This window comes from Juglans microcarpa x Juglans regia, chromosome 5S, assembly GCF_004785595.1.
Source record: "Juglans microcarpa x Juglans regia isolate MS1-56 chromosome 5S, Jm3101_v1.0, whole genome shotgun sequence".
NCBI classification, from domain to species: domain Eukaryota; kingdom Viridiplantae; phylum Streptophyta; class Magnoliopsida; order Fagales; family Juglandaceae; genus Juglans; species Juglans microcarpa x Juglans regia.
The window spans coordinates 7124911-7152521 of NC_054603.1; the positions used below are offsets into that span (position 1 = coordinate 7124911).

At 34.6% G+C, this 27611-nt stretch overlaps 2 protein-coding genes across 3 annotated transcripts; both read left to right on the top strand.

The window, feature by feature from the left end:
- Nucleotides 1-3937: 3937 nt before the first annotated feature.
- LOC121268249 (5'-adenylylsulfate reductase 3, chloroplastic-like) lies at nucleotides 3938-15043 on the top strand. Of its 2 annotated transcripts, XM_041172431.1 has the most exons (6): nucleotides 3938-4275; nucleotides 4420-4581; nucleotides 4683-4809; nucleotides 5501-6314; nucleotides 6405-6644; nucleotides 15032-15043. In XM_041172431.1, the coding sequence occupies exons 1-5, from the start codon at nucleotides 4182-4184 to the stop codon at nucleotides 6633-6635; spliced, it is 1428 nt and encodes a 475-aa protein (XP_041028365.1). In that variant the 5' UTR covers nucleotides 3938-4181; the 3' UTR covers nucleotides 6636-6644; nucleotides 15032-15043. The 2 variants fall into 2 exon arrangements, with proteins under 2 accessions (XP_041028365.1, XP_041028364.1); XM_041172430.1 differs by lacking the exon at nucleotides 15032-15043 and having other exon boundaries at nucleotides 6405-6862.
- An 8140-nt stretch (nucleotides 15044-23183) lies between these two features.
- On the top strand, nucleotides 23184-26281 carry LOC121268245 (glucan endo-1,3-beta-glucosidase 1-like). Its single transcript, XM_041172423.1, has 4 exons — nucleotides 23184-23672; nucleotides 23754-25067; nucleotides 25832-25859; nucleotides 26052-26281. Exons 1-4 carry the CDS (start codon nucleotides 23603-23605, stop codon nucleotides 26215-26217), a joined length of 1578 nt encoding a protein of 525 aa, XP_041028357.1. The 5' UTR covers nucleotides 23184-23602; the 3' UTR covers nucleotides 26218-26281.
- The last annotated feature ends 1330 nt before the right edge of the window (nucleotides 26282-27611 follow it).

Below are 27611 nucleotides of genomic sequence, written 5' to 3' on the forward strand. Positions count from 1 at the left end.
AAAAAATAGCAACAAATGGCCAAAAAAAAATGCCCATAAATTTCTTTACGTACATATACGGTTTTCTTGTTCAATTTAAATTTATTTTATGTGAAAGATGGGTTCTCTTTCTCTCTCTCTCTCTTTCTCTCAAGAAATGGTGTGATTTTGACGGGGACGACCACGACACCGTTTTCAGACAAAATACTAGGGACCAGTAATTAAAGAATAAAATAATATGCGGGTCACCACCACCACCATCATGAGATTATGAGGTGAAGATTCACCACTTCCACATTAAAAACTCAAATGATTGGTGTCGACATTAATCTAAATTTTATTATCCAATAAAAAAAAGTGTAAATTATATTATATATCATTATGGTTACAATATTTCAAACATCACAATTAAATATTGTAATTTCTTTATAATTTCCTTAAATATGATTGTTCAATTTGGATAAAGCGCTAAAAATAATACTTTCAAATTTCAATTATTTTTAAAATATTTATGTAATATAAATTTTAATGATTAAGCATATTTGTACTCAAGAATACTTGTATTGTATTATTATGTTTTTGTAATATTCTCTATTAAATCAATATTTATTTTTTAAAATAAAAAATCTAAAAACTGGTAAATAATATCACATCAACAATATGAATGAAATGAATGCATAATATATGTTGTTTATTGGGAAATAAATTATAGTTATTGAACAAAGAAAGTAGCTAATAAATGAAGAAATAGAGAAAAGAAAAAAAAGGGTTTATGATGTTCTTTTGAATTAAATAAGCCGTGTAAAGTTCTTTTGAATATCATGTATGATTCGAAAGATCCCATGGGTGTTCTCTCTCACAGCTTTTTATTTTTATTTTTATAATAATCTAATGATTATGATGAGTGATCATGTTCGGATATAAAATATCAAGGAAAATATAGTCAGCCGCCCAACTTGTATTCTTAAATTTGATCGCTCTGTTTTTTTATTTATTTTTTAATGGGGAAGAAAATGACTATTATTAATGAAGTTGTGTACTTTTTTTTAATGATTAAATATGTTAAAAAAAGATTTAAAAGAAAATGAAAAAAAAGTTCCAAATACATAGGTTTGTTTAGATAGTGGGATGATCTCATATATTCTGTAAATAGTAATAAAAAAATAAAAAAAAAATAATAATAGAATATTGAATAATAGTGTATAGTAATAAAAAATAAATGAAAAATAATAATAAAATAATAAATAATAAATAATAGTAAAGTATTCTCTCAATGACCCAAACTAGCCCCAAAAGCACGCCCTACAAGCTGGGTGACTAGGGCTGCAATCGAGCCGAGCCGAGTCTATCTTTGACTTGCCGAACTTGACTCGACTCAAAATACTCGATCTCGAGCTTGAGCCCAAGCTCGAGATTTTTCTTTATTCTTTGTTCGAGCTCGACTTGATAAGCTAAACTCTTAACTCGACCTCGATCTTATCCCACAAACGAGTTCGAGTCGAGCTGAGCTCGAGCTCGAATTGTTTATTTTTTTAATAAAATTTAGTAATTAATAAAATAAATAAATAAATAATCTAATATTGAATTTATACAACTAACAAGTAGAGCCTCTATTGAATTATAAAATTTTAAAAAATTTATAAATAATTAATATCTAACTAGTTTATATTTATCCAAAATAACAATATATTATATACATACATATATTATTAATACATACACTTAGATAGCATATATCTATTTCATATATGGTTCCCACATACTAGTATATGAAATTATTAAATTTTATTGACTAATTATTATACAAATTATAAAATATACTTATGAAGTATATTCACTGTATAGACATAAATAATTAGATAACATATTATATATTTAATTATAAAAGTGGTATACTTATATTATTAGCTAATACATATATATGTATATATACATAGGTGTATGTATATATTTATCAATATATGAATGAGTTTTAATTGAGTTGAGCTAACGAGTTGACTCGAATATAAACGAGCAGGCCATAACAAGTCTTAGCCGAGTCGAGTCAAGTTTTATCGAGTATGTGTTATTTACAAATCGAGCAAGTATCTGCTTTCACGAACGAGCTTTTTTTTCACGAGTCAAGTTTGATTCGAATTTAATCGAGCGAGTACCGAACGGGCTATCGAATAGATTAATTCATTTACAACCCTATGGGCGACCTTAACATTGTCCAAATATTAAACTTTATCTCTTTTTTTTTAAAAAAAAAAAATGCAAACTTTATCTCTTTCCCTCTCTTTCAAAAAAATTTTTTTTTCTAGAATAACATGAATCTAGCTATGCTTATGCATCATATCACAACTCCTAAAATTAGTGTTTGAATTTTAAAAATCTAAAAGAAAAGAAATATAGATACAACATATGTAGACTTGCTCTTTAATTTACTGCTAATACTAAGGTGTTTCAACCTTTAATTTCACTTGTTAATTTAATCATTCTTATAAATCCAACAATTATCATCATGCTGTAAATGCATACATATTTATTAGAATTATTACATCATCTCAAATTTATCAATGCATCATCTTAATTGATGTATCACATCTTTATATTACTTATCATTCCATACATATAAAATGAAATCTTGAAGATCATTTATAACATGTAAAATGCTTAAAATTAGGCCTGTGCATAAAAGGCTTGGCCCGTTCAAACCAAAAAGCCCGACATCAGCCCACGGGACTAAAATCGGGTTCAACGGGTCAAAATCTGTAACGGGTTCATTTCATCATCTATCGGTCGAAACCGATCACCGAAAAAGAACCTAATCTGCCAACGATAGTGAGAGAAAAAAAAAAGGATTGGGACTTCATAGTCGGAGAATAAATCTTGCCAACGATTCTCACCATCAAGAAAAAATGAAGCTAGACTCTGAAAGGATCTTTCAGATCTAGGTTTGGGACTGAGATTTTTTTTCCTTTGAGAATTTTCTTCGAAGGAATATCGAGAGAGTTGGGTGGGTGTAGTCAAAGGTCTTGAAGTGGGCTTTGCTTCTGTTTCTACTCATCGTTCTCTTCAGGCACATTCTCCAAATCAATATCCAATTCGTCTCGTTGAGGTCAAAATCACAAAAGTGGCTACTAGTTTTACTTTGTGGCATGCTAATGAGAGATGAGAATACTTTGGAAGAGCCGAGCCAAAATATTGAGTTGCTAGGGCCTCTTCTATTGGGAGTATTTTCATGGCAAATGGATCTTCATGATGTTTGATCTCAATGAAGACGAATTGGGTAAAGATCCCTCTACCGATGAAGTAGAAATTAGAGGGGAGTATTTTTATTCTTTATTTTTTTATTTTTTTATATTTCAAGATCAGTTAGTCATACAGGTTCAACTTGCATTTGTTTTGACGAGTCGAGTTGGGTTGGGTTAGCACCTTAAATGGGAGTAATCAAGTCAGACGCATACTAGATGTTTTGAGCTTGGGTTGCAAGCCTACTTAAAATAAATGATGATATTAAGCTCTCAAAAAAGTTGTTACACATGTTACAACATTTCAATTATCCCGTTATTTCTCTTTAATTTTACAACGTATCATCTCAATTTCATTATAAAACATATTATTTTAGCATGATATACAGTTCTAATGATGAATATATAATCAAAGGGCTTAATACGAAATTCTTGATCCTCTCATGTCCTTCCAAAATCGCGTACTTCCATCTCCTTTGTGAGCCATATAAAAATGGGAGGCTAATAAAGAGGATCCAACCTGTGGACTTCAAGTCTGGAAGATTTGGACTTGAACAAAAACCACGTGTAGGGTCCAGCATTTTCCATGTAATCAGGTCATTAGCAAATGAGTTAATTATGCGCGACGGAGGAAAGCAGCCAGAAGAATCTCGGAAGTTGAACTTGACCACGTTAATTGAGATTAGAGAGAGAGAGAGAGAGAGAGAGACGTGTGACCCGATTCTTAACCAAGGGTCAGGGGTCAAACTGGGCTCGCGACGTGACGAAATCGCTTAGCGACGCGATTGGGCACAACCCAATGAAAATCCGCCACGTAAGCACGTGGACAGAGGCTGCCGCAGTACGGATTTCCGTCTAGGTTCAATGAACCTAGAAAGGCCGCTCTCTTCTCAGGTTCTTATTTAATCCTGAATTTCGACGGCCGACGAGAACAGGTCAAAAACAGAGAGATAGAGAGAGAATTCAGAGATGGCGCTCGCTTTTGCCTCTTCTTCTTCTTCTGCATCCACCGCGGTTTCTGGTTCTAGCTTCCCATTTTCCTCTTCTTCTTCTGAGCTTAAAGGTGATTTTACTATAATTCAATTTCATTTCGTTTTATTTTCCTGAATCTCCAAGGCCGTTAGATTTTGTTCGGTTACGTTGCATTTGGATTTCGCATGATCTGTAACTGAAATATCGTTTTTTATTTTGGTGTTTGGATTTTCAGCTCCACAAATCGGTTCGTTCCGGCTAGTGGATCGGGATCGCACTCATGCTCTATCCCGAGCCGTGAACTTCTCCCAAAGACGGTGCTCGGTCAAGCCGGTCAACGCCGAACCTAAACGAAATGACTCGATTGTCCCTCTTGCGGCAACGATTGCTGCCTCTGGTAAGTTTGTGCGTCAGCGGCTATCAATTGATGATTTAAGTAATCATAATGGTGGTTTGTACAGAAACTCATTGTTTCGGTTTTGTATTTGAATCGTGCAGAAGTGGTGGAGAAGGTAGAGGTGGAGGACTATGAGCGATTAGCTAAAGAGCTTGAAAATGCTTCCCCTCTAGAGATTATCGACAAGGCCCTTGAGAAGTTCGGCAACGACATTGCAATTGCTTTCAGGTAGCTTTCTCTTTCTCTAATTGTTACTATTCAATTCAAATTAACTACTTTTTTGTTAGTGGTTTACAATGGATTATTCGATTACAATATCCAGCTGAATGTGAATGTATTGCTGAATATGCGAAATTATTGTAACGAATGTCCGTTTTGTGTGGAGGGGATAATTGAGTATACTGTGTGATTTAATACCAGAGGTTGAGGGGGAAATTTAAAACGTGCCACTATGTTGACAAATACTCATTGTTTTCTAAGAATATATACCATAACAATTCGCAAACTTGCATACTGATGTGGTAAACATACATTTTTTATTCAAAATACTAACTAGAGTTTCTAGAACCCTGTGATCACGGAATTTCATAAATTCTAGCACGCACCATGTAATCTTACCACAAATTCTCGCTGATTCAAATGGTGATGAAGCGGTTTTATGGGGAATAAATAAACAGAAAGTAATCATAATGAAATTGATTAAGGGGCTCGTGAAAGTTGCTTGTTGCGGCCATATTGAAATCTGTAATTCTACTAGGATTCTCTCCAATCTTGTGGCTTGATTTTGTTCGTAGGTTGCGTCTCAGGTTTTAGACCTATATCTAATCCTTGTATTTATAAGACCATTCTCTGGGTAGATTTGTGGATTTGACCTTTTGCCCATTGAGGCCTGCTTAATAACAAGTCTATTTTTTTTCAGTGGTGCTGAAGATGTTGCTCTGATTGAGTATGCACACCTAACGGGTAGACCGTATAGAGTCTTCAGCCTGGACACTGGGAGGCTAAACCCAGAAACTTACCAATTCTTTGACCAAGTGGAGAAGCATTATGGCATCCGCATTGAATACATGTTTCCTGACGCTGTCGAAGTGCAGGCATTAGTAAGGAACAAGGGTTTGTTTTCTTTTTATGAGGATGGGCACCAGGAGTGTTGCCGCGTGAGGAAGGTAAGGCCCCTGAGGAGGGCCCTTAAGGGGCTTCGTGCCTGGATCACAGGCCAACGAAAAGATCAATCTCCAGGTACTAGGTCTGAGATTCCAATTGTCCAAGTGGACCCAGTGTTTGAGGGGATGGATGGCGAGATTGGGAGCTTGGTAAAGTGGAATCCAGTGGCAAACGTTCAGGGTCAAGACATATGGAACTTTCTCCATACCATGAATGTGCCTGTGAATTCATTGCACTCACAAGGATACATCTCAATTGGTTGTGAGCCATGCACAAGGCCTGTCTTACCAGGGCAGCATGAGAGGGAGGGAAGATGGTGGTGGGAGGATGCCAAGGCTAAGGAGTGTGGCCTCCACAAAGGAAATATCAAGGAAGAAAACAGAGCTCAACTAAATGGTATTGAAAATGGAGCAGCCCATGCAAAGGGAACTGCCACGGTTCCTGACATTTTCAACAGCCAGAATCTGGTTAACTTGAGCAGAAATGGGATAGAGAATTTGGCAAGATTGGAGAAACGGAAAGAACCATGGATTGTTGTGCTCTATGCACCATGGTGCCCCTTCTGCCAGGTAAATAATTTCACAGAAATTTCTGAATTTGCTGTTTCCTACGTTTTCTGAATTATTCTGATCATCGGATTTTGTGTGGATTGTGAACAGGCAATGGAAGCCTCATACGTTGAGTTGGCTGAGAAATTAGCAGGGACGGGTGTTAAGGTGGGAAAGTTCAGGGCAGACGGGGAGCATAAGGAGTATGCCCAGCGAGAACTGCAACTAGGCAGCTTCCCCACAATACTTTGCTTCCCCAAAGGCTCTTGTCGGCCAATAAAGTATCCTTCCGAGAAGAGGGATGTTGAATCCTTGATGGCTTTTGTCAACGCTCTTCGGTGATGGGAATGTGTTAAAAAAGTCGATCCAAGACTTTTTCAAGTTCATTTTTCAAGTTTTGCTTTTTCCACCACAGCAAAATTGGTACTCATTACGTGCCAGTAGTATTAAAATTTAAGAGAGTAGTGTCTTTGTATATTGTTGGTATCCGTTTTCCTTTTTCATTTTGTTGTTGTTGTTATTGGTGTAAGAGTAGCTTGTAATATGCAATTTTGGAAGTTTATTGTTCATCTTGTGCTTCAGTGGAATGCAGTAGGGCTCCCGATGGTATCGAACAATTCCTGACATCGGATTTTCTCGTCTAACCAAGGAATATATATATAGATATATATATATTATATCCAGTGAATTTGTTGATAAATTTCTTGATGTCATAATTAATAAAAAATAATTACAGAGATCCTTAGGATCTCTCAACTATGTTGTTGATTTCTACAAGGATATAAGGAAACAATGTCGTTCCTTGTTCAAACGACTCATTTCCAAACCTCTTCTTTGGACAGAAATACATACTAATCTAATAAAGAAAATTAAGGCACATATTAAGATTCTTTTGTGCTTTGGTATCTCTACTTCTGATTTATTTAAAATTGTTGAAACAGATGCCTCTGACATAGGTTATGGTGGCATTCTGAAACAATCTGTTTCACCAAGCTCTTCTGAATAAATTGTTCGCTTCTATTCTAGAGTCTGAAATCCTGCACAAGAAAAATATAGTACTATTAAAAAAGAAATTTTATCTATAGTACTATGTATTTCTAAATTTTAATTTGATTTACTTAATAAGAAATTCCTATTAAGAATTGATTGCATGAGTGCTAAATTTGATGTTCAAAACATTGCATCAAAATATATTTTTGCACGATGACAAGTTATTTTAAGTGTTTTTTATTTTGATATTGAATTTATTAAAGGCACCAACAATTCTATCCCTGATTTTCTTACCCGTGAATTCTTGCAGACACCCAACCATGAGTAAGAAAAAAGATAAAGAAAAGCAGACCAATATCCCTCCCACAATTCCTAGCCTCAAGCTAATTAAAAATGAGCCGGCACACACCCCTATGTCAACTGCTTTAGACATTGCCAATAGGTTCACACCTCTTGGTAAAATTATTCAACCTGCGACCTTTGCGTCAACGGTTTCTACGCCCTTTGATCCATATGACAAGGCAATTGCATCAAAGGTTTCAAATCCTGTTACATCTCAGTATTTCCTCCCAAAAGGAAAATCTGAGTATTTGCGTAAGCCTTTTGTATCCTATCTGTTTCATGTAGAACCCTCATATCAGGTACCTGGAAAAAAATGAAACGATTCCAGACAGTAATATAATCATGGTAATTAAAAGAAGTAGCTGTATCTGAGAGTCGTTTTGGAGTACAAGGATTTGTTCCCCATTCTTCCTCTGTGATGACTCGGAGGATATAGGCACTATGGTAAATTAGTTTTGTGGAATCATTTTTTTATAAATGAGTTTTATAACAATGGAATTGGTTAATATTAGGATACTGGAATAAAACTGGAGATTCTTAGAGGAATCTTCAGGTATTTAGTGAAAATTGGGAGGAAAATAGGTGGAAGCAATTTTGAATGCATCTGTATATACAGACCGGTTTGGTTCTACATGAAACAGATAGGATACAAAAGGCTTACGCAAATACTCAAATTTTCATTTTGGGAGGAAATACTAAGATGTAACAGGATTTGAAACCAGAGATCCAGATATATTAGTAAGTTCATCCTTCACTTTGTAAGCAAACAAACGAGGTAGACCATCAATGAATTTTTCTTTCCAGTAAGGCTTCTGACTATCATCACGAAGCATTACTCTAGAGATAAAAACATCTTGGTATCATCTATAATCTGACATCTGATGACATCTTAGATTGTTTAACTAATCGCTGACGCGACTAGTTCTATCAGATGGTGTTCCAATAAAATGTTTTAAAATGGTATAAATCAAATTATTAATACCATCAGGATGTGCCATCCCAATAGTCTCATAAAAAATAGGTAACCCTTCATCATTACGTTTGACAGCGTTCTGAATGGTTTCCTTAGCATCACTAGTGAGATGTTTGTCCCACCAGTTGCGCAAAACACTGGAAAATTCTTGTGTTAAAATCATAACAATATCAGGTTGACTGATATTATTGTTAATATAAGCATTTGTGACAAGTGACATTTTACTTATAGTATTGATGATTTCTTGTTCTGAGAATCCATCAATATTCTATTCGTAAACCTTGTCGGCAGAGTAAGAAGATTGGTTTTGAAAAACTTTTTCTTCAAATTGTAAATCAGGAGGGATAGGCCTGGAATACCAGTTCTTCGTTAGAATCATTGGTTTGGATCCTTTTGAAGAAAATCTGGCGATTTCAGGTTTGAAATTAAGATCTTGAAAATTCTTTTCTAGTAAATCAATATCCTTTTCCTCATAAGAATGGTCGTTAGAAGACTCATATGTGGTTTCTACAAGAACTCCTTCTACTTCATTGCTTGTGAGAGCATTGGTGGAAGGTTTTTTTTTTTTTTTTAAGATCAGCAATCATTTGATCAATCTTATCAATAGTACTGGCCTGAATGGTTTTAAAGTAAATTTTGGCTTGACTTTATGGTAAGATAATCAAAGGTTTTTAAGAAATTTGAAAAAATTTTCTTTGGCTGACTTTGGAGAGAACCAAAGGATTTTCATTAAAAATGGGAGTTGAAGTAAAATTAGGTTTTTCAACATTTTCTTCAATCCGATCTAGCTGTTGTCCGATCGTATGAAGAGCAAGATTTACAAAGTTATTTTGAAAAATAACATTTTTTGTTTCTTTTAAAATCTTGTCCTTCTCTGGATCTCTAGAAACAGATTCGGGGATTTTGAAAGGTGAAACAGTGACTTCTGTTCCTTTAAAAGGAATGAGTACTGTCTCCAAAGACGGATGGCTAGCATGAACTACCATCTTTCATTCTTCATTGACAAAATCAGTTTTAACAACATTTAAAGTATTGTTAGAAACATAATGATTTTCAACGAAATCGAAGAAAAGAATATGCTTTTGTTGCTTATTCATTTCTTATTTCCATTTTCGCTTGACGCGAAGTTTTTCTTTATCAGAATATTTCGCATGATAGGCTTTTCGCTTATCACGATTTTTTGAAAGTTTATATTCTTCAAAGAGAACAACTAAATCAAACTCAAATGGTTTATTTAGAACAGTTAAATTATGATGAATAGGAGTAACCATATCTGAAGCTGTCGGTGATAAAGATGAGTTTTTTTCTTCTTTATCAGCTTCTTCTTCTATGGGTTTACCAGCAGAAGTTTCACCTTCTTTGGTAGAATAATAAGCAGAAGTGACTTGAGATTTTGAAAGAGCATAAGTTTGTTCGACAGTTTGAACATTAAAAGCAGCTTTGAAAGTATTTTAAACCCAAGAGGTTCGATAAATGGAATTAACATTAAGTTTTGGAATCTTCCAAGATTCCAGCATATGTGGTACTGTCTCTTCAAAAGAGCAGTCTTCTTCATTAACTATGTCTGGTGGCATAGTCGATCTGGAACTAATTGTTGAATTGGATCTATCCATTCTATTTATTTTGTCATTAGACAACACCGATCTTCGCACTTCAGGGGCATGCGAACACTATACCTTATCCGACCCGACAACTCAAACTGCCCTCAACGCTCTCTGGCAAACGGGACTTACCTAGGGTATTAGACAGACAACAAGGCAGTGGACCAACCAAAGTAAGAACTCAGGGTGGGGGTTGTAGAACAACAAAATAGACAAAATGAAATAAAAGCAATTACGAACAAGTAGATACCAGAATGACTTTGATACAAAAAACAAGCGGAATGGAGAAAGACTGAAGAAGAAGAGAAGGAAAGAAAGAGCAGTGTGATTAGAATGAATGTGCAATAAATAAATTATGCAGCATAAATAAATTTAGGCGGTTGAACCAGCCAAATGCATGTATGCATGAACAAAATTATTCGAAATGAACATATAAGCTTTTATTAAAATTACAAAGCTTAAATACAGAAAATAAGGTAGTGCAGATTTGCACTTACAAATTACGAAACTCAAGATTAGGAGAATAGGTTGGAGTTCTGATTCTCGGGGGTGAGTTCTACCTAAGCATGAAGTGAGGTTCTCCTTTTATAACACAAGGAGTTCTTGTTTATAATTATTAAAGTAAAACAGTAAAAGTAAATCCGTGAGTGAACAGTGGGAACTGTTTAAGCACAGACACAAGTATCATCATTATGTCTTCCAGCTGTCTCTGTGGGCTGCTGTTTTCAGCATAAGATGACAAAATAGTATAGTAGTCGTCTTTATGTCTTCAGCTGTCTCTGTGGGCTGCTGCTTTCGGCATAAGGCGACAAATATCAAAAGAGACTAGGGTTAATCTTCTTTGAACTCAAGTAGTAGTCAATTATCAGTTAACCTTGAGGTATCTTCTGAATCGTGACTAAACACATTGCTGTATGAAGTTTCTAATGATGCTTCTGAATTCTTGTTTTCTTTAGAATCATTGCTCAGAGACTTTGACAGTTGTTTTTCAAGTAATTTTATTAAATTCTTTTTATCAAGTCTATCTAGAATGTCATTATTCTTTTTAGACTTTGAGGATTTCTTTGAGGATGAGCTGGTGGCTTTTCCTCGTTGGGATGTTGCTGGTGAAGTAGATACCTGGATTAATGGATATCCAGGAGCAGGTGAACCTGTCGTTTCTACGAAAAAGATCAAACTATTCCAAACCAAGATCAGATTCCTTGACTTTTGTTCCTTTAAAAGGAATGAGTACTGCCTTCAAAGGCGGATGTCTAGCACGAACTACCATATATATATATATATATATATATATATATATATATATATATATATAAGGGTTGGGCTCATATCCTCACTTTGTGATACAGTATACATTATGTTTTAACATTTTTTGGACTCCTAATGAATAAATAAGGAAAATTGCTACTTAACATTTTTGTAATATGTTAGATTCAGGTTGCGTTGGAATAGTGAGATGTTCTAAGATATTTTGTGAATAGTAGTGAAAAATTAATAAAAAATTAATGATAAAATGTTGGGATAGTGAGATATTCTAAGATATTCTGTGAATAATAGTAAAAAATTAATGAAAAACTAATGATAGAATATTGAATAGTAGTAAAAAATAGATGAAAAATAATAATAAAATAATGAATAGTAGTGAGGGATTTTGAGAACACCTGAGTACCCAGTCATTGCAAAGCAATAAAATTCGTGCACCATTTAAAGTTAAGATTTAGGGAGCTCAAATATTTTTTGGGAATGAGAGAGTTCCATCCAAGAAAGGAATTTATATTAGCTAGATAAAATATGCCTTAGAAATTCTTTCTAATACTGGCTTTCTCGATTTTAAACCAATGTCTACTCCTCTGAATTCTCATCTCGTGCTTTGCAAGTCTGATGATATTTTACTTGAGGATCCTTCTTATAGAAGGTTGATCGGCAGATTGCTATATTTAACACACCATATCTGACATTAGTTTCTCAATACATCATCTTAGTCAGTTTTTGGATTCCCCTCAGTGCTCCTGACCTTCAAGTTGCTCATAGAATTTTACGATACATCAAAGGTTCTCTTAGTCAAGACATTTTTTTTCTAACTTTATCTTCTATACATCTTAGGCATTTGCAGAGTCGGATTGGGCCAGTTGCCCTGATTTTAGGTTAATCTATATTTCTTGGTAACTTTTTGATTTCTTGGAAATTGAAGAAACAACATGTTGTATCCAAATCATCTGCTCGAGCCGAATATAGATCCATGGCTTTAGCTATATGTGAACTTTCTTGGATTCTTTATTTGATTTGAGACTTGTCTGTTGATCATGATAAAGCTACTTTTTTGTGACAATCAAGCATCCTTTCATATTGCTGCTAACCCCATATTTCACAAGAGAACAAAATATTCTGAGTTAGATTGTCATCTTATCTGAGGTAAAGTTCAAGAAAGGCATTATTTGTACTTTGCATGTCGCATTTGAAAATCAAGTTGCTGATCTCTTGGCTAAACTACTTGTATTTGGTCTTTTTCATTCTTTGATGTCCAAGATGGATGTTTTAAACATATACACTCCATCATCTTGAAGGGGCTTTATTAAGATTGTAATCCCTTTATATAATAGCACAATTTACATACTTTGCATACGTCATCATACTAACTCAACTATGAGCTAGTTAGGTTAGTTAACCTTTAGTTAGCTTTCTTGATTTATAAAAAGCTGTGTTTGTAATTGTCTGAAATAATTTTTACAATCAATACAGAAAATAAATAATTTTTTCAATCAATACAAAAAAATTTCATTTCCAAGATCTTCCAACTTTATTTTGTAATAACAGGTCCTGATAAATCCTTATTCTACTTGCAAAGGGAAATAGATAAATAAAAACTCTATTTAGAGTCACTTTAGCATATTCATTGCGCACTCCGCTAATGTGATTGACTGCGTTATTTTTTTAATATAAAATAGTTGTTTTGGCCAATCAAATCAGTAGAGTGCACATGAAATATGAAAAGTGATTGTATGTAGAAAAACTTGTAAACAAGCATTCATATTTTGGGGTTGCAATTGCAGTGGCAGTGCAATTGATCAACCTGGTGGCTGTTGGTAGGGGTGTAAATTTATACCGAAAGGACTGGATCGGTTTTTCCGGTTTTGAACCGGTCCGATCTGGGACCGGTTCATGTATTAGGGAAACCGGCCGGAACCGGTCCGGTTCCGGTTTTACGCTTTCCCGAACCGGTTGGAGAAATATATATATATAAATTAATAATTTATATATAAATTTTATACAAAATTAATATTATACAAAATATTTTTTATATATAATATATAATTATATGTGAAAGTTGTATATATATTAATATAATTATATATAAGATAATGTTATATAATTTATAAAATAAAAGTTTAATCTTAAAGATAAAAATTTAATTGATCATGTACTTTAAACATAAAAATATATATAAAATAATATTATATATAGTCTAATATATTATATAGTTATACTAATATATAAGTTTATAACTAATACTAATATATAACTATACTAAATTACTAATAGTATAATATTAATACTATTATATAGTCTAATATATTATATAGCTATACTAAATCACTATAAGTTTATAACTAATACTAATATAGAATAACTATACATATATTAATATAGTTATACTAAATCACTATAAGTTTATAACTAATACTAATATATAGCTATACTAATATATAACTAATACTAATAGTCTAATATAGACTATAGTTATACTTATACTAATATAGTTATACTAAATCACTACAACTAATACTAATATCATTATAATATATTAGAGTTATAGCATAATATATGTATAATAGACTAATAGTATTAAGTTCACTATAAGTCTACTATATATAATATGGATGTCAGTATTAATGTTGTTATAGTCTATATTTATTTAGTATAAAGCAATTACAAATATTAATGTAATTAACTAAATGTAATCATATACAAAATGTGAAAACTAAAAAGCTTAATATATTGACAATTAAGATAGATTCATAATATTAATACATTGACATATTCTAACTCTAAGTTAGTAACAAATTAGCAATTAACATCATAAATATAAATATAATTAATTACTTTTTTAATCACTTAATTAAATAATCCACATTGAATAGTTTATTTAATTTTAATTTTAGTAATTTAAATAATTTTTTTAATTAAATTATGTGCCAAAAAGATAAAAGAATAACACTATACCTCATCTGCCAAATACAAAACGGCGCCGTTTAGTATAAAACAGGACCTAAACGGCGCCGTTTAAGTCCAGGGGGGAGAATTTTGAAACTGAGTTGTGTGAAACGGCATCGTTTCACGTAGCTTGATTTTTTTTTTTTTTTTTTATATAAACCGTCTGTTGAAATAGTGCCATTTGGGTCCAATTTCAATCTAAACGGCACCATTTCAATGAGTTTTCGTCACTTCACCCCCTCCCCCCCTCAGTTTTCAGTTTTCAGTTTTCACTTTCACTTCCCCCCACTCCCCCGAAAGGCGAAAACCCTAGCACTCCCTCCTTCGCATCCCCCCTTCCCTCCAGCCCCTCCAACACCTCCGTGACTTCGTCGACTTTCTCTCTGCAGACGACGCCCGTCTCTTAGACTCTCTACCTCACTCTCTCGTTTCTCTGCCTCACTCTTTCGTCTTTGTCTCTCTGTCCCCTCACCGGCCATTGCACATAACTTAGACACAAAACCGCAGCCTACCATGCACAGACCCTCGGCCTCACCTCACCCTCTCTTCGAATCCTCACGGACCCACAGTAATTTATTTTTGTGTTTTTTAAATTACTTTGAAATATGGTAGAACCGTAGATGGTATTTGTTTTATTAGGGTTTTTGAATCCGAAATTTAGGATTTTTGTAATTGTGTTTGTGATTGTGTCTGTGTTATTAGGGTTTTGTGATTGAGTTTGTATTATTAGGGTTTTATGATTGAGTTTATAACTTTAAGAAAATGAGATAATTGCATCTGGGATATTGCATCTGGTTTATATATATATTGTCAATATGTAGTAAATTACAATTAAATGGCATCTAATTCACAAATATTTCAAACATGGTACATGGTCACTTCCTGATTATTCAATAGTGCCCAGGAAATTATTGTATTGATTGAACAACATTATAACAATTTTCATCATAATCACTATCTATATAAACAAAATCATCTCTAAGTTTGAATAGGTAACGAGAACTGAAACATATTTAAATGTGGCTCAAAACTACCAAAATCAATTAAGAATCATATAGTAATTTGCATGCACTGACAAATGACAAACTGTCAAACTTACATTTTAAAAAAATCAAAAAACCGAACCGGAAAACGGGACGTGAAACCGGTAAAACCGGAAGTACAAGTTTAGGAGGGTAACCGGTGCGTAATCGGTTTTGAAAAATGTAAAATCGGTATATACCAGTTCAGTCCTAAGTTTTGTCCAAAACCGGACCAAACCAGACCGATTATACCCATAGCTGTTGGGGTGGTTGAGCAGCATATCAGAGGCTCCATTCTTAGTAGCCACCTGCCTTAAACTCAATAAGTTCTGAACTTTGTATTAGCAAAATTGATTACAAAAGATCTCATTGGCAATGAGTCAATATGACATGTTAATTTATTAATGTGAAATTCTACCACCACAAAGATATCACACAAACGTAAATTTATAAATTTAAATAGTTTTATTAATTAAGGTAGATTTATTTTTATAAAATTTATTTATAACTAAAAATAAAATATTTCTATTTATTAATTAAGATAGATGGTTGTGTGTACAATTATGCTCAAAATATTCTTCCAATCAAGGGGTCCTTTAATTTATTGCCTATCATGCTCAGCCTCCTTTAGCTAAAGAAAAAAACACAAACCTTTCTTACTTGACATGAGTACTGCCTGTAGGGAGTACTGAGAACTGACCCACATTTACATTTAGCCCTATTTATATTTATGCTCGTGACCGGCTGCAGGTTATGTTACCTCAGCTACTCTGGATTTTGTATACTGGCTGGCTGGCTGGCAGTGTCTCCATACGTCCTAATTTTAGTACACCTCTTGATGCTTCATGTCTGTCTCAGTTTTGGTACAGTTATACTATTAAGGAATATTTTAGGTACAAAAATGTAATTTTATAAAAATAAATTATAAAATAATTTTATATATTATATAAAATTACGTCAATTTATAAATTTATTTTTACGACCATAATCTACTAATACTATTGCATTATTCCTCGCAACCCTAGAGTTTCTTACCGGCAAATATGTCATGTAGGCATTCCATGGAAGAGTAAAGTGAAGTGAAATACACTATATCTTATTTTATAGTAAGAAGAATTACTTCTCTTCATCTCTCTCCCTCTCCCTCTCCCTCTCCCTCTGAATCTGAGTTCATTTCTCAGTCAAATACAAAATTGCCTCTCTCCTTCTCTCACTCTCTCCCTCACCCTCCCGAATCTGGGATGCTAAACACAAAATCACCTCTCTCGACGGAACCCATCTGCGCGACGTAACCAATTTGTGCTCCACTCCACCATGCCGAAAGCCCCAAAAAAATAATCTGCAGGCTGAAAGGTAAATAAAATTTGTGTTCCTTCAATAATCTTGCCTAATGAAGCCAGCATTCTTTCGTGTTTGTTTTCTACTCCTTTGTAATTGCTTTTTTTTTTTTTTTTTGTGCTTATTGTTGCTACACCGTTGATTTCTTTCTTTTACCATTTCTCAACGATTTAGATGACATTGCCGTTGAATCTCGTCCATCGTTTTCAGTTGCAATGGATTGCTTCCTCCTCCAACTGTTCATATGATCGGCTCGTATATAGCCATCTTTAGGCAGCTAAAAGTTTCAGTATTTTATAAAAGTTTTATAAAAGGAATTTAAAATGAAAGGTCTTTGAAAATGTTGTTAAATACTAAAATAGTTTTTTGATATTCTTTTATTTTTAGTTTCTAATTTTAATTTTTTTTGTGGCCTGATTATATTTCTCCAAGGCTTGCTCTAGGAATGTTTCGAGCAAGGCTTGCCTGGTTTGAAGTCTGATGTTAATGCCAAATTAATAAAATAGCATACAAACAAATCATGGAGTTACTAATTGATTAACTATTTCATATAAAATTTGTGATTGTTTGAGAGTTGTAGAAGTATAATTTCTGGCAATAATCCAGATTACAACATGATGTCATGAGATAAGCATATATCCAGATTACTCATTAGGACTGCAAAATGTGAAATATTATTATTGCCGTTTTGGTACTTGTTGTTTTAGCTATTTCATTTTGCAATCTTTGATGCAGTGTTTCATTTTTTTTTTTTTTTTTTTTTTTTGCAGCAATATGGAAAGTAGTGGAGACACCATATTTAGCTTACGGTCTTTGAGGGCAAGAGATGAAGTGATCTCGAGATAAAAACCGCTATGTTATTGCGGCATTTCCTCCAAAATGCGGACGTCGGGCAACCCAAAAAGTATTGGACGACCATTGTATTTATTGTGCTATTGCTTAGTTGTAAATTTTATGAGCATTCATGCTCTGTAAAATCATTTAATGCTACATTAAGATGTACTTGACCTATCGGAACAAGTTGTGTTTATTTTTTAGATCAGTTTTTGTAGAAGACTATTTGAATATTATATGATGAATGGAGACGAGGTTTCACATGCAAATTGGCCTCACGAATTTTTTCACTTTACTATGATGTTTTGTCTTGGTTCTTTGTTGGTTTCTCTCTAAGGAAGTCATGATCTAGCACATTAATGTATATATATTTCGAGTCACACGTAAACTCAATATTATTATATTCATCCTGCACGGCATCATGTGATTTTAGACCCTATCGATGAAAAAACTAAAACATCTAGCTGGTAAAAAGGGTGGAAACTAGCACCGGCCTAGAAATAATTACAACAATCCAGATTACAACAATCTAGAAGCCTATTTATAAGCTCTACAAACTGAATGAACCCCAAAATTTGCAAAAATCTAGATATGAAGAAACAGATGTACAAGCAGGAGTTTTGAAAGGATGAAATGAAAGCACAAATCAGATTTCTGTTTCAATTTACTCCATATACATATTTTAAGGTAAGTTTTTCTATTGAAAACAAGAAAATCAAAAGTATGATGCCTACAAAACTTGTATAATAGATACAAAAAATCAGCTGCTCGGTAATTAATCTTCTTGTGAAAACTGAAAATTCCAAGATGCTCCATACTCTTCATTTTCTGACATTTGTGTGAATTGCATATTTCTACAAACCAAGAACAATTTCACAAAGGAGTGACAAGAAGTGATCAAATCAAACATTCTCGAACACATATACTCTACACTAATTAATGATTTGTCTATGCCTAACAATCGAGTATGATTTGTTCGAATGCTAAATCTAGTTCGTCTGGAGAAGGCTTTATTGTAACTTAGTGCATCATCTACATCATCAAACTCTAGTCCCACTCACAGCTCCACATATGAAGATGACATTGTATGGCGTTCTTTGGGCATGTTCTTGTTTTGTTCAACCTGACCATCCTTTAAAATCATCTCAACTTCATCGGTACTAGAATTGTCACTGTTTAAAGTCTCAATATGATCTCTTGATGTACTCATCATTCACTCAACCTTTATATATCCAAACATTACAATCAAACATTAAAAAAATGAAATTATGTCAGATCAGAAATAAAAGAACAATTTCAAAACAGTGCTGGAGCATCACATTTAGAAAACATGGCCAATCAACACAACCACAAAATTTTTAAAAAATCGAGACCACTAGATTGAAGCAGACTCAACACTTTTTTTTTTTTTTTTTTTTTGTATGCAAACTATCTATTGCAGATTTTGACTGCTCCAAGAGTAAATTCCAAACAAACAACCAAATTTTCTAAATTGACAATTCTACTACACTTAAACTCAACAAAATAGAAAGCAGTTCATCATATAATTTTAGAAGCTAGTCAACATTATAAAATGCAGCATTATATACAATAAAGGACAAAACATTAATAAAGGAAAGAGAGAGCCCTGAGATAAAATCCATGCAGCAAGTTATGTTGGTCAGCAACCAAACAAGTAAGCACAAGAATATGAAAAATTGCTCTGGAGGAAATATAAGGTGCTGGTCAGTTGGATTGACGCGCCATAGTTAAAAGGAGCATTAATTCACCTTAAAGATGCATACAAGATCTTTCTTCCACTTTGATTGAACATAGTGTAAGCAAGGTCACTGGTTTTACGAACATTGATGCAGTATCCAGATAAGACCCAACACCATAAGCATAGTCTTTAAAAAATTAAAATTAGAAACTAAAAATAAAAGAATATCAAAAAACTATTTTAGTATTTAACACCATTTTCAAAGACTGAAAAACTCATTTCCTGAAAAACTTTTGCATAGATTCAAAAAATAATAATAATTAAACTAAGAAAATTTCACATAATTTAAAATAAAACGCCCTTCATAAAAGCTTTATTCAAATTCTCTGTAAACAACCTTTCATTTTAAATTCCTTTTAAAAAACAATACAAAATACTGAAACTTTTAGCTGCCTAAAGATGGCTATGTACGAGCAGATCATATGAACAGTTGGAGGAGGAAGCAATCCATTGCAACCGAAGATGATGGACGAGATTTGACGGCGATGTCGTCTACATTATTGAGAAATGATAGAAGAAAGAAATCGGCGGTGTGACAGCAATAAGCACAAAATAAAAAATAAAAAAACAATTACAAAGGGGTAGAAAACAAACACGAAAGAAGGCTGGCTTCATTAGGCAAGATTATTGAAGGAACACAAATTTTATTTACCTTTCAACCTGAAGATTATTTTTTGGGACTTTCGGCGTGGTGGAGTGAAGTGCTGATGGGGCTTGAGAAGGCTGGCTCTGTCACGCAGATGAGTTTCATCGTGTCGATGGGTCCTGTCGAGAGAGGTGATTTTGTGTTGGCGCCCCAGATTCGGGAGGGAGAGGGAGAGGAAGAGGGAGAGAGAATGAGAGAGGTGATTTTGTGTTTGGCTAAGAACTTGAAATGAACTCAGATTCAGGAGGGAGAGGGAAAGGGAGAGGGATCTAGTGCATTTCACTTCATATCACTTTCCCATAGAATGCCTACGTTGCATATTCTTATTGGCCGGTGTGAATACACGTTTGGCACCCATCCGACCTGAAACTTTTTCCAATTTTATGATACATTGAAGGTTCTCTTAGGGTGTGTTTGGCAAGTGAGAGTACTTGAAGTACTCTCATTACTATTCTTTACTTTATTATTACTTTTTACCTACTTTTTAACTATTCATTACTTTTCATCTATTTTTTAATATTTTATTATTAATTTTTCATTACTTTTTTACTACTATTCACAAATATTCTCAACACTTCTAAGATATTCTCACTATCCAAACCAAGCCTAGTGAAGACATCTTTTTTCCAACTTTATCTTCTATACATCTTAAGGCATTTGTAGAGTCGGATTGGGCCAGTTGCCCTGATTTTAGGTTAATCTGTATTTCTTGGTGACTTTTTGATTTATTGGAAATTAAAGAAATAACATGTTGTATCCAGATCATCTGTTGAAGCCGAATATAGATCCATGGCTTTAGCTATATGTGAACTTACTTGGATTCTTTATTTGATTTGAGACTTGTCTGTTGATCATGATAAAGCTACTTTACTTTTTTGCGACAATCAAACATCCCTTCATATTGCTGTTGATTCCATATTTTCACAAGAGAACGAAATATTTTGAGTTAGATTGTCATCTTATCTGAGGTAAGGTTCAAGATCGCATTATTTGTACTTTACATGTTGCGTCTGAAAATCAAGTTGCTGATCTCTTGGCTAAGCTACTTTTATTTGGTCTTTTTCATTCTTTGATGTCCAAGATGGGTGTTTTAAACATATACACTCCATCATCTTGAAGGGCTTTATTAAGATTGTAATCCCTTTATATAATAGCACAATTTACATACTTTGCATACGTCATCATACTAACTCAACTATGAGCTAGTTAGGTTAGTTAACCTTTAGTTATCTTTCTTGATTTATAAAAAGTTGTATTTGTAATTGTCTGAAACAATTTTTTCTATCAATACAGAAAAATTTCATTTCCAAGATCTTCCAACTTGATATTGTAATAACTGGTCCCGATAAATCCTTATTCTACTTGCCAAGGAAAAGAGATAAATAAAAACTCTACGTTCAGTCACTTTGACATACTCATTGCGCATTATACTAATGTGATTGACTGCGTCATTTTTTTAATATAAAATAACTATTTTAACTAATCAAATCAGTAGAGTGTACATGAAATACACAAAAGTAACTGTATGTAGCAAAACTTATAAACAAGCATTCGTATTTTGGGGTTGCAATTGCAGTGGCAGTGCAGTTGAGCAACCTGGTGGCTTTTGGGGTGGTTGAGCAGCATATCAGAGGCTCCATTCTTAGTAGCCACCTGCCTTAAACTCAATAAGTTCTGAACTTTGTATTAGCGAAATTGATTTCAAAAGATCTCATTGGCAATGAGTCAATATGACATGTTAATTTATTAATGTGAAATTCTACCGCCACAAAGATATCACACAAAAGTAAATTTATAAATTTAAATAGTTTTTATATATCAGATCAGTTTAAAGATTTATTTTTAGAAAATTTATTTATAACTAAAAATAAAATATTTCTATTTATTAATTAAGATAGCTGGTTGTGTGTACAATTATGCTCAAAATATTCTTCCAATCAAGGGGTCCTTTAATTTATTGCCTATCATGCTCAGCCTCCTTCAGCTAAAGAAAAAAAACACAACCTTTCTTACTTGACATGAGTACTGCCTGTAGGGAGTACTGAGAACTGACCCACATTTACATTTAGCCCTATTTATATTTATGCTCGTGACCGGCTACAGGTTATGTTACCTCAGCTACTCTGGATTTTGTATACTGGCTGGCTGGCTGGCAGTGTCTCCATAAATCCTAATTTTAGTACACCTCTTGATGCTTCATGTCTGTCTCAGTTTTGGTACAGTTATACTATTGAGGAATATTTTAGGTACAAAAAAGTAATTTTATAAAAATAAATTATAAAATAATTTTATATATTATATAAAATTACGTCAATTTATAAATTTATTTTTACGACCATAATCTACTAATACTATTGCATTATTCCTCGCAACCCTGGAGTTTTGGCACTCGTACTTACTAATATTGGTGCAAAAAAGAAGTGAAAAAGAAAAAACATCAAAGGCCCACTTCAGCAAAATTATATAAATGTAGTAGTGTCATGAATTAACCTATACTTTTCATGTGTTGCCCTACTAGTAATCATAATTCCGTGTGGTTAGCACTAACCCATACTTTTTTTTTTTTTTTTTCTTGTGCAAAATTAAAGTATAGTTGAGTTTTTTCTGCCCTCTAAATTGCTCTTTGTCAAAATGGTGGTGACCGTTGGGTGGGTAACTCTACTTATTCATGCCCACTCATGAACTAAAAAGCGGTACAATGGTCATGATGAAATGAATTGAGGGAGGTTATAATTATTTATTTATTTATTATTTTAAAAAATGTTTCTAAGTTGGCATAGAAAATACATCTTTTACCTTGTTTACATTGTATGATCTATTTTATATTATAGAAAAATTCTATGTACGAGTCACTATTTACTACCTCACACCGTATACTCTATGAAAAACATCCACACCTTATAAAAAAAAATTATAAGTGTGAGATGTGAAAGTGAATAGTAACGGATGTATAAAATTTCTTCTACAAATAAAATATATACCAATTTCAACTTTGAAAGTCAAAGGTCTATGCGGATTTAGATTCTTTATAGTTTATGTCCGAATTTTAAAATTTAGAGTGAAAGAGATTGATATATAAAGTAAGTTTTACTATATTTATTAAATAATTAATGTTATCTGAATAGATGTTGAATAAATTCGTGAAATCTACTTTATACATCAATTTCTATCCTTCAAACCTTAAAATTTGGAATGCCTTCGTAGGGTTTGAAAAATGGTGCTGCGCTGCTCAGCTCCTGTGCCACATGTTGCTAACTTTCGGCCACAGTTCATGAAGTTATTCCTAGGAATTCAATCAAAGAAATGTGTCGTCTTAACACTCTCAGACATCTTTAGGGAAACCAAAAAGTTGAGAGACCACAAACATGCACTGCCTCCTTTGAGTAATGGCTTCACTTTCCTTCCTTCACACTGTAGATCTCTCGGGATCTGTCAGACTTCAGACCTCTCTCTAGACGCCAAATAAAACCACAGTCAAACAAAAGAATCCAAGACACAGAGAAAGAAAGAAGTCTTTGGAAGATAATGCAAGGATCTATAGCTGAACCAGCAGCAGTGGGTGAGGAAGTAAAGCTGAAGCTCCTCTTCCATAATGGCAGCCTCTAAGATCACCCTCCTCACCATCTTCTCCATCTTGACAATACTTTCCCCAGTCTCCCAAGGTAAATAAACACAACTGAAAAATAAAGAAGAACCACCAATTTTGTACATTTATCTTCAGTTCTTTACGTTCTGTGTTGCAGCTAAACCAGTAGGATTCCAACGAATAAAGCAGCAGCAGAAGGCACAAGGCACAGGCACCGAACCGTTTGTGGGTGTGAACATTGGTACTGATGTTTCAAATCTACTGTCACCTTCAGCCATTGTATCCTTCCTCCAACTCCAAAAGATCAGCCACGTCCGCCTATACGATGCCTACCCTGACCTCCTCAAGGCTCTGGCTCACACCAACATCCGCGTTGTCATCAGCGTCCCCAACAATCAGCTCCTCGCCATTGGCTCCTCCAATGCCACCGCCGCCGCCTGGGTCGGCCGAAATGTCGTCAGTTTCTTTCCAGATACCCTCATCTCCGCCATTGCTGTCGGCGACGAGGTCTTGACCACCGTGTCCTCCTCAGTTCCTCTCCTTCTTCCTGCCATAGAGTCCCTCTACAGCGCTTTAGTCGCGGCAAACCTTCACACCAAGATCAAGATTTCGAGCCCACATGCCGCCTCGATAGTTCTTGATCCTTTCCCACCTTCGCAAGCTTTTTTTAACCAGAGCTTGAGCTCTGCTATCCTTCCTCTGCTTCAGTTCCTTTCAAGAACTGGGTCCCCTTTGATGATGAACCTTTATCCTTACTATGTGTTTATGCAGAACAAAGGTGTGGTTCCACTGGACAATTCTCTGTTTAAACCCTTGACACCCGCTAAAGAAATGGTTGACCCAAATACTCTGCTTCGCTATACCAACGTGCTGGATGCCATGATTGACGCGGCCTATTTCTCAATGAAGAACCTCAATGTCACTGACGTTCAGGTCCTCGTCACCGAGAGCGGTTGGCCTTCAAAGGGTGATTCTAAAGAGCCTTATGCCACAGTTGAGAATGCTGATACATATAATTCGAACCTGATCAGGCATATTCTTGACCGTAAAGGAACCCCTTTGCACCCGGAGATCACTTCCAGTGTGTATATATACGAGTTGTTCAATGAAGACCTGAGGTCCCCGCCAGTTTCGGAGGCGAATTGGGGGTTGTTTTATGCGAATTCCACCCCGGTGTACTTGCTTCACGTTTCGGGAAGTGGGTCTTTTCTGGCCAACGACACGACGAACCAGACGTACTGTGTGGCAATGGATGGAATGGAGCCGAAGACGTTGCAGGTGGCGTTGGATTGGGCGTGTGGACCGGGGCGGGCGAATTGCTCGGAGATTCAGCCAGGGGAGGATTGCTACCAGCCTAACACTGTAAAGGGTCACGCTTCTTATGCGTTTGATAGCTATTATCAGATGGAAGGGAAGTCTGCTGGTTCTTGCGACTTCAAGGGTGTGGCCATGATCACCACCACTGACCCAAGTAAGTTTTTAATCATATATGGATTTCATACAACTTGGGTGTTTGAGATAGTCTTTGGATTCAATGTAATAAGCCAGCCACTGTTCTTCTTTCTATAATCTGTGATTTCCTGCTGCAATTCGACTCGTTCTGCTGTCACCTAGGTGTCATTTGTGGCTAATTGTCTCATTGTCTAGTTTAGTAAAAACCTTAAAAAAACAAAACTTGTAGTTTTGATTGCTTTATTGGAGTAATAGTTTTGGTTGCTTTATTGGCCAACTCCATTCCAATGGAGTAAAACAGAAAACACAAACTCCACGGCTTCAATCACGGAGACTCAGTGGTCAAAAGTCATCAATCACTCCGATAACTCGAGAGCGAGTGATATGTGGCACCCACCTGCCAGAGGCACGGTTGTCTCCTTATGTGATTGGAATGTGGGAAAAAAGGCCTTGATAATTGCATTTCCTAATTGAAACCGTGAACAACGATTTTCTCTCCGGACCCTGGCACAGTGGCAATCCAAAAGATTCCGGAAATGTTGTCCTGGCCAATAGTCGCAGTCTGAATGAGTGCTTTCTTACCATATGTATCACTGCAGACAGGATTCCATTCCATGAGCATGCATTATTGACTCGTATCTATCTACTAGAGATTGCTTAGGCCAAATGGGCTCCAGTGACGCTCCACACATTTGTACATTTTCTCCTGATTGATTTTGTAATTTATATATGAATATAATCTTTTCTTTTCTTTTCTTTTCTTTTGTGGGAATTTATTTGCAGGTCACGGGAGCTGTATATTTCCAGGAAGGTGAGAAATAGTACTGATTGTTTTAGTTCATCATCCTCTTTTCATCACAAGTTAATAATAATTTCATGGCTCTTCTCTCTTCTCCCATGAATATAAAAAGTACAAAATGTAAATTTTTGGTATCAATTTTCTGTTAAACTTGCCATTATTTTGACGGAAGCTGCATTGTGTTCTTATCAAATCTGTGTACAGTAAGAAGGTAACCAACAAGAAAAGACAGGTGGTGGACTCGACACAAGTAAGTGGTGCAGCAGACAGTCTAAGATTCGTCCCCTTCTGCAGCTGGCGAACAAGGGGTGTTCTTTTATACATAGCTTTCAATATTTTGTTGTATATTCCTTTAATGACTCCATTGTGAGTCAGAAAACCAAACTAAATTTGTAATTTGTTCTTTTTAATTTGGAATAAATCTGTTCATGATCCCCTTGCTTTTCTTTTTCTTATTTTTTTGAATTGTTATGGACCCCACTTTGTGTTGGAAATATTTTCAAAATAATATATATTATATTTATTATTAATAATATGTTTGAACTTATTTTTCGAAGTTGTGAATTATTTTGAAAAGAGAAAAATTAAAGAAAGTTTATAAGCAATTTCAACTATTGCTTATGGTTATAAAATTTTGGGTCTGCATCACAAGTCAAATTAGATACATGGCTCGGTGTTATAGAAAACTTGAAGTGATCATGTGGGTAGATGTTCGAAATACAATAAGGTAACTTTTTAAAGTCTATTGTGGAAAACAGGCTGGGACACAGTCAGCCCATGCATCTGGGCGTGCGGCCCAAGCCGTCTGGCACACAGGTGCTGCAAATAAAATGCAAAAGGCGCACTGGTTGGGAGTTGAACTTGGGCAAGCCGGATGGAGAGACGCAATATGACCGTTGGACTAATGTCACTTGGTAACAGCCAGAATAAATATACCTGTTCAGATCAGATTTCAGAAAAAATGAAAAGTTATGGCTTTTCATTCACATCCTTTGACCCTATATAAATAGACTCATTGACCTACGAATTATAAAATGACAGAGTTCAAGAAGGCAATTTCGAAACTCTCTCTCTCCCAAAAGCTTTTCATTTATTCAAAACTTATCATTAGGATCTGTTCATTTTGTAGAGAACAAATTTTTAATTTCTTGGTTGAATAGTAAAATCTAAGAGTATTCGGGATCTAATTTTGTATGTGCATAACGCAATTAGACAAATAGACTTGTTATGAACTTTATTTTATCTTGGAGGCGAATTCGCTTGTAACTCATGTATATACCATTATTGGTGAGGATAATATTGTCTTAAGGAAATCGATATTTATAACGCACATTGAAGCAAACTTTTCTCTCACTGTTTTTTGTTTTGCAGCCCCTTTTGCACCAATGCTTTGTAGCATACGAGTTATGGAGCCACCAAAGCAATATGGACATATTGTACTCGATGTTTCTTGTTCATTAATGTCAGGAAGAGGGATCAATGGCCTAACCTCCATTATTTCAAATGCTTAATGGAGGAGGCTGGTGTGGAGGGTAGGCTATAGCCACCTTGGGCTGCCCGGGGTGAATTTCCTCCCTCCACCCTCCACCACCCTTCCCTGCCTAGGGTGGGGTTTTTTTTTTAATTGTTTTTAGATTTTTTTAAGGGTTCTTTTAAGACTTGGATGATGCTGGTTGGCTAAAATGGGATGGAAACAACTATCTATTATGGTCATACATAAATAATTTTGAGCTTGAAGATAAAAATTACTCCAAATTGCTAAAG

Bases quoted from the DNA above. Each gene is read 5' to 3' on its own strand.
- LOC121268249 (XM_041172431.1), top strand. From the start codon at position 4,182: ATGGCGCTCGCTTTTGCCTCTTCTTCTTCTTCTGCATCCACCGCGGTT. The intron at 4,582-4,682 runs GTAAGTTTGTGC...TGAATCGTGCAG, and splicing joins GGCAACGATTGCTGCCTCTG to AAGTGGTGGAGAAGGTAGAG. The intron at 6,315-6,404 runs GTAAATAATTTC...GATTGTGAACAG, and splicing joins CATGGTGCCCCTTCTGCCAG to GCAATGGAAGCCTCATACGT.
- LOC121268245 (XM_041172423.1), top strand. From the start codon at position 23,603: ATGGCAGCCTCTAAGATCACCCTCCTCACCATCTTCTCCATCTTGACA. The intron at 25,068-25,831 runs GTAAGTTTTTAA...ATTTATTTGCAG, and splicing joins GATCACCACCACTGACCCAA to GTCACGGGAGCTGTATATTT. The intron at 25,860-26,051 runs GTGAGAAATAGT...ATCTGTGTACAG, and splicing joins AGCTGTATATTTCCAGGAAG to TAAGAAGGTAACCAACAAGA.